Source organism: Engraulis encrasicolus, chromosome 19 (assembly GCF_034702125.1).
Source record: "Engraulis encrasicolus isolate BLACKSEA-1 chromosome 19, IST_EnEncr_1.0, whole genome shotgun sequence".
In the NCBI taxonomy this organism is placed as follows: Eukaryota; Metazoa; Chordata; class Actinopteri; order Clupeiformes; family Engraulidae; genus Engraulis; species Engraulis encrasicolus.
Window position 1 is genome coordinate 9799793 of NC_085875.1, and position 7514 is coordinate 9807306.

The 7514-nt window shown below is 45.0% G+C and overlaps 1 protein-coding gene across 1 annotated transcript; it reads right to left on the reverse strand.

The window, feature by feature from the left end:
- Positions 1-498: 498 nt before the first annotated feature.
- Positions 499-4415, reverse strand: nfkbiab (nuclear factor of kappa light polypeptide gene enhancer in B-cells inhibitor, alpha b). Its single transcript, XM_063183616.1, has 6 exons — positions 4127-4415; positions 3417-3522; positions 2990-3200; positions 2179-2267; positions 1498-1776; positions 499-1166 (listed from the first exon to the last, which is right to left on the reverse strand). The coding sequence occupies exons 1-6, from the start codon at positions 4354-4356 to the stop codon at positions 1137-1139; spliced, it is 945 nt and encodes a 314-aa protein (XP_063039686.1). The 5' UTR covers positions 4357-4415; the 3' UTR covers positions 499-1136.
- Positions 4416-7514: the final 3099 nt, after the last annotated feature.

The window sequence follows — 7514 nt, forward strand, 5'->3', positions numbered from 1 at the left end:
GCCGGTTCAAACGGCTCTTCAGCCATATTTGGATTTAAAGTTGTTGCGCAGTGCTGCTACTACTAGTGCGTTATCTCGTAATGCATCTGGGGACCGAAGAGAAAGAGAAGAAACTAATCAGCAATCAGGGTTGATTTCACAGGCCACACAGCAGGAAGTGCGTGACTTGATGTGTGACTGGAAGGGGTTGAGTTGGGGAGGGAAGAAGGGGATTTTTCTTTTCTTGTTTTTTAGGCCCACCCCAAGCCCCCACACAACAGGAAATGCCAGCGTGCTCAGCTGACGGATGTCCGAGTACAGCTCGTGACAGATATTTCCCCCATAGTGACAAATGGCCAAGACTCAAACGGTCACCAGCACAGCGCTCATTCACTACCCTGTCCCTTCCTCCCAGTCCCAACCCCTCCCCTCCCTCCAGTCCCTTCTCGTCTCCACAGACTACCAGAATCTAAATTTGTAATGTTAAAATGTTTAAAAAAAGGACATGGCGCCAGACAGTTGAGGTTTGTTGCTTTTTTAATTTAACGGGAGTGTGGTGGGTGGGTGGTGGGTACTCTTCACAGACGTAACTTTGGAACATCATAACATCTCTTCACCCTCCCCTCTCCCCCAACAAAAAAGGATCTTTGTACACATATACATCCATGTTTTATAAAAATAAATCTGCTTCTTTACACAATATACATCATTATACACTGCACTTTGCACATTCCTGGATGATGATGACAGTCAATATTTTACAGGATTATTTCTGCAGGATGTTGGATGATGAATAAAGGTCAGCCATGACGCCACGTGTCTCTCACAGACAGTTGTGGCGAATTCACTGGCTTCTCAGTCCCGACACTTTCAGGTTTCTCCTTCGGTTCCTGGGGCCTGCTTTTGCGGTCTGTCTGGTCGTCCGGGCATCACCAGGTGTCATCTCCTGGATGGACATGCCCTGTCCCAGTGGCAGCTCTTCCCAGCTGGCCTGTTTGCTGTAGACCAGCCCTGCCTTGGCCTTGGCCTCTTCTCTCTCTCTTTCTCTTCCTCTCACATGCTTTCCAATATTCAAACCTTTCTGTCTTTCTACAGCTCACTTAAATATACTGTGACAATTGCGGTGACAATTCCCCCAAAGTCCAGCTGCCAGTCTCTTATCCCATCAACTGGATGTCGTCATACATCTGTAAAGACAGAAAGAAGAAGAAAAAAAATACAGAGATTAGACTTTGGACAAGTGTGCATTTGCAATAGAAGTGTCGATTCGCGTTCATCCAGATCGTGGACGTTTAAAAAGCTTCCAAAAAGAAATCCACTTTCTCACAATGTATCTCTCTGACTGCCAGTGTAAGAACAACATAGTATGTCAAATGTAGTAATGACAGCCCATCAAATGGATAACTCAAACTGAAACCTATGTTATAGTATAATGACAATGTAATGCAAACATCAGCCCAAATTCAAACTCTAAAGACCAGTGCCAGTTATAATAACCATGTCCACTCGACTACCCACCTCATCATCATCCGACCGGTACTCCTCCTCCTCCACCTCGCTGTCCTCCTCCTCTTCCTCCTCCTCGCTGTCGGGCAGCTCGCGGAGGTGCTGGGCGGTCAGTGCGTACAGCTCCTTCTGGATGGCGGCGTTGGGCCGTCCGTAGGTCAGGTGGTAGGCCGTGTGGCCGCCGTATGTCAGGCTGTTGACGTCCGCCCCCTTGCCGATGAGCAGCCGCACCAGGGCCTCGTTCTGCAGGTCCACCGCCAGGTGAAGCGCCGTCCTGCCATTGTTGCGCTCCTGAGAAACGGCAATGACAATGACCATTTAGTTATTATGAAGCACTTTTTTCACACAAACAACAGGAGTTGACCAAAGTGCTGAAATGGAAGAGGAGACATCATGGACATATAGTATGCCAGTGTCTTAGAGCTTATATCGGACACTACACAACTACACAGTTACACCAGCGCCACAAACAAAGCAACACCAAGTCTTTTATTGTCTTCGGGCAACCAAAGGGGCCAAATGGATTCAATTGAATTGTAGACATAACACCTGCTCCTTTAAACTTCCTAAGAGCTCCACCGAAACAAACTACCTAAATGCTTTCCCATTCTGCTTTTCTTGCCTGGGAACACGTCTCCAACAGAGAGGCGGGGATTCAGGTGTAGGGCCGGCAGAGCAAACACCATGGCTTACCTTTGCATTGATGTCAGCTCCCAGCTCAACCAGTCTCTCAACCAGCGAAAGAAAGCCATGAATGGAAACCAGGTGTAAACAGTTCTGACCTGAAAAGAAGAACACACACACACACAAAAATATACCATGAGACAAAAGATCTGAGAGTTGCGTAGGCAGAGGTGTCAAAAGGCCCTATGCTTGCAATGGCTACACAGCAGCCAACATCAGAAAAAAAGGGGACTCCAGACTTCAGAGATGAATCAAAGGGTGTTTTAAGAGGAGTGGGTGTAGGGGGAGGGGGAGGGGGAAGGAAGTGAAATGGTAGTTCCGATTCCCTGCTACTGTAGTGAATACTTCTGAGAATTCAACACTTTACAGAGAATAAGATCAAACAGACTCCATTGAAGACTTCTAAACCTGACTCTTGTTAAATGTTGGGTGAGTGATCATAGCACACTAACTGGACACGATTACGACAAACGTCAGCTAGTTACTGTAAATGTAACGTTACATTGAATTTGGTCCTACTCTCTGAAGGGTGGAAGGCCACAAAATGCAGAGGTGTATAAAATAGTTATAGTAGAGGCAAGTAGAAGTTGACGTAAAAGAGAAGGGGAAAATACTGCACATGGGGTGTACTTCTACTTCAAACACCTCTGCCAAATTTACTGTTTAGTGCTGGTGGTGGTCCTTGAATTTAACCCTTCTGCGACTTCAATAGGGTATAATCCACAGTTCAAGAGTGCATTTGCTCCTACTCCCTGTGTTGAATTGACACAGAAAATGCCCTGTGCGTAATGGTAGCTCGTGTTTGGATGCTGTTGCTCACCGCTGTAATTGAGCGTGTTGAGCATGGCGTTTAGCTGACTGCTGGAGCAGGCTTGGGTGAGCACGCTGAAGCAGGTGACAGAGCCCTTCCTGCATGCGATGTGCAGCGCCGTGTTGCCGCTGTCGTCCACCAGCTGCGGGTCGCAGCCGCCGCGCACCAGGCTAGCAACCACCTCCGACTGCTCCGTGATCACCGCCAAATGCAGAGCCGTCTGCAGGGAGAGAGGGAGATGAGAGATGGAGAAGACGATTAAAATCAACAAAAAAGTGGACGTTTTTGGAGTGCTGTGCTTTTGCTTTTTTCCCAAACTTTTTAAGGTTTACTTTTATTTTGAGTGTCGCTTCCATTGCATAATTACTTAATTATGTGGCTTGCATGAAAGGCTTGTCTGGATGGCTTTAATGTAATTCTGTGTGTCAATGTGTACCTGTCTTTGGTAGTTCTGTATGTTGAGGAAGGGGTCATTGATTGACAAGTCAATCATCTTCATGGCATGCTCTTTGGCTTCGTGAATAATTGCCAGATGCAAAAACCTGCAAAGAGGGGAAAAGATACATATGAGCGAAAACACATTAACATCAAAGCTTAAACAATGCAGGTGTTAAACATGTGAATGGTGCGGACATATACAAATGGCTAGGGGAAGTTCTGTTATTTCCAGTAGTAGTGGTTTGACACATTGGCGTGTTAACGACTAGTCGGATTCCTGGCACCGCGCCCGGGACTTTCCAAGCTTGGGCAGAGAAACAGCGCCGCCCACATTGACGCCACGCCAAAGTACAGTCCGTCCTGATGTCGACTTTTTGTTTACGTAAAATCCATTATGATTGTAATCACTGTGGTCTCGGCTACGTGTGCAGCTGCGCTCCACACTTTTGCAGAAACACCGAGATGTCGCTCTATTCTATTTTAAAGTTGATGTAGCCTATCGCAAGAGTTTGCATGCGGAAACGGGTTGGCAGTCTTCTAGCGCCAGCGAAAAAAAACCTCCAAGGCAGCCTGCAATTTAATTAACGCTTTGCGCTGCAGTTTCATGTCCTCCTTTAACCCCGCCGACTACAACTAACAACCATAGCAAATTAATTAGCATCACTTGAGCACTGCTGAAGTAAATAAATGTCAACTTTCAACACTTACGTGTCTCCGTCCTCGGTAAGTTCGTTTCTCCACGGTTCGCAGCACTCTTGCGGTATCCGCGGAGCTGGTGCGCAATCCAAGCGCACTCTCTCCAGTTCCGCAGCTACATCCTCCCTTAGCGAATCCACACCGCTATCAAGGCGGTCGTCGACGCTCTGGAGCCCTTTCCCCAACTTGGAGTCCCGACTCTCGGTGTTATAATCCATTTGGTGTCTGTATGTAAGATCCATCGTGTATGTACGTGTGTAACCCTTGACGATTGCCTTGTCACTGCTGTTGACTTGTCTTCTTCGAGAGTGTTTAAACCGTCAGTGGGCGGAGACTAGGCTGGGAGGGGGATTTCCACCGCTCTGTGACTGATGCCCCAAGAGCAGGAGGGAATTTATTCAGGACATTATGGGGGAATTTCTCTCCCCCCAAACAAATGAAGAAAATTAAAACTGAAATCCCGGGCTTGGAAAATTAAGAGAGGGTGGTGGGAAGGTTGGGGGTTAAAACTACTTGCACAATTCATACAAGGATTTCCTAATATGCATAGGCCTACACTGCACAACGCTGCAAACTGTATGCACATACCAAACTTCCCCCTGGTTCAAAAGCAATAAAACGTCGTCTTTTTAAAGGTGCACTGTGTAGGATGGTGGCCAGAGTAGGTATTGCAGCTAGGCTATGCTGCTCATTGAAACTGGGCTATCCATTGCCAAATGTTTTTGCCATATTTTATGAATAATTTACTAAATATTAAAGTAATATTTACTTGATCAAAGCACAGAACATTTTGCAGCTAAAACTATTTTTGGAAATTCACAATGGCGGACATGGGAAAGACCCACCTTTTCATGTATGAAAAGTGCCATTTTCCCAGTCATAATGAATACTTTGATGGTGGGAAGGATTCATGAAAAAGAGTAACATTTGTGAATAGGCTGCATGCATTCTGGAAAGTGCTAGAAGTCCTAAAAAAAGAGAGATTACACAGTGCACCTTTAAGATTATAATATTTCAGTCAGTTTTGTTTCAATAGAGCTCACAATGTTAGGAATGACTGCTTTTCTTTTTGGTCTTGCTGCAGCATGACTATAATGTTCTTTTTATGCTTTAACAATCCAATGCTCAGCCTCAGGATGACTCAGTGTCAGCATGGCTCACCACTTTTGTTGTATTTTACTCGCCACATGTTCTCGAAAGTAAAATAGTTGACTAATACAGTATTCATTAATGGTAGATTTATATAATTATGATGATACAATGGGACACTCATGTGCTTTTCAACAGATCATGAAAACGGAACAGATAAAACAATGCATCACAGTATCAGGTCCATAATGGCTACTGCATTACTGCTGTTACTAAGGGCTGTGGCAATCCGAAACTAACAAACTACAAGCACCCTCCATTGCCTTACATGGGGATAACTTAGCTTGCCTTGTGCTTGTAAGTCAACAAACTATACTCATGTCATGCTCATTATTCATGACTGATATTGATAGCATAACATAGTAATAGCATAAGATAAGATAAGATTATTTATAATAACAATAATGCAGTCAGTTGCATCAAATGATTGCATTTTATTATTGTCAAAAATGGGTACTGCACACATGCGATACACATGCTTCAACAGATACAAAAACAAAAATGAGGTGCATCTTCAGCTCACATACTGTGTGTGTGTGTGCGTGCGTGCAATATACAGGAGCATTCTCAATGTCATATGAGACAAATGGCAGGTGCCAAACAATGGGAGTAGCCATGGCATGCCCTTGGTGGTGGTGGTGGTGTGCGTGTGTGTGTGTGCGTGTGTGTGTGTGTGTGTGTGTGTGTGTGTGTGTGTGTGTGTGTGTGTGTGTGTGTGTGTGTGTGTGTGTGTGTGTGTGTGTGTGCAGAAACACAGGTTTCCCCGGCAGTGTGTAAGACAGTGTTAATGCCTCATCCTCTGGCCAGCCATATTGACACATGAGAAACCCTCCTGTGCTTTCAGCTCCCTGGAGTCTTTCTGTTTGCACAACTTTTAGTACGCACGCACACACGAGCACGCATGCGCACAAACACACACACACACACACACACAGACATGCGTATGCGTACGCGTACGCATACACATACGCACACACCCTCACCGCACCACACAGCTCTTCCGCTTTGCAAGGCAGAGCTTAGCAACAGTAACCAAGCACTTGACATATACACATAACATGCATGCGTGCTTGGGCCAATCCGAGCGGCACGTTTCTTTGGCCTGGTTGCACAAAAGCCGCCAGAGTTGTGACACAGGTTTGCTTTTGGGTTTGCCGTTATTAAATGTCAATATACGTATGACCAACTGTGGGAGTGCTCCATGGGAGAGGCCTTTGAAATCACCTGGATGCCCCAGTAAAGCAAAAGCTATCCCTCCCTCTCTCTCTTAATCTGTCTTTCTCTTTCTGTTCTTTCTCTTGGACTCTCTCTCACTTGTTGTCACTATATTTTTCTTTTCCTTCTTCCTTATCTCTGACTTGTTCCCCCTCCTTCTCTCCCCTCTTTCTTTCTCTCTCTCTCTCTCTCTCTCTCTCTCTCTCTCTCTCTCTCTCTCTCTATGGTGGGGACGGAGTGTTCATGAAGTGGACACTTGGGCCATGTGAGGGTTCAATAAAGGGAAATAAAATGTCAGCGTTCTCTCTCTCTCTCTCTCTCTCTCTCTCTCTCTCTCTCTCTCTCTCTCTCTCTCTCTCTCTCTCTCTCTCTCTCTCTCTCTCTCTCTCTCTCTCTCTCTCTCTCTCTCTCTCTCTCTCTCTCTCTCTCTCTCTCTCTCTCTCTGCCCTGCCATATGAAACCTCCATAGAGGGCAATTCCATAGTCTCAAGAGAGGGATCTCCCTCAGTAACTCCCTCCCTTTTACTGTTCGGAACAGGCGGGAGAGATTACTGGTTGTCATAAAAGTCCACTCACTGCTTTCTGGAACTGCTTGTTTTTTTTAAGCACCAGATATCTTTTTTGTTAGGCTTTAGTAAACGCAAAAACTGACAAAACTGTCATCCTCTTAACTTGAAAGCCCCAGATATGATATTTTTTACTAGGAGAACATTTTAAATGATATACAGCTACTGAAGGCTGCACAGTAAAAGCTGCGGTGTTAATTCAGCACTCAGAGAGTGTAAATGACCATTTACTGCACTACATACAGTGTAGAAGTGTTGAAATCACTCAGAAGTCAAACAAAATTACATTATACGTAATATTATATTACATTCAATTTGCAATGTAATGTAATATAATGCAATGCAAACATAATACTCTTCTAAAGTGTATATTAGGGTCTTCCACTGTTCTATAAGTGTATTATAAAACTAAGACAGCAAAACAGTTGTTGGAAGGGTAAGTGTGTTATGAAGTGACTTACGTAACTGCA

Coding starts and splice junctions, on each gene's coding strand:
- nfkbiab (XM_063183616.1), bottom strand. CDS start 4,356: ATGGATCTTACATACAGACACCAAATGGATTATAACACCGAGAGTCGG. Junction 3,201..3,416: donor TACAGAACTACCAAAGACAG/GTACACATTGAC, acceptor CTCTCCCTGCAG/ACGGCTCTGCATTTGGCGGT. Junction 1,777..2,178: donor GAGCTGACATCAATGCAAAG/GTAAGCCATGGT, acceptor GCCGTTTCTCAG/GAGCGCAACAATGGCAGGAC.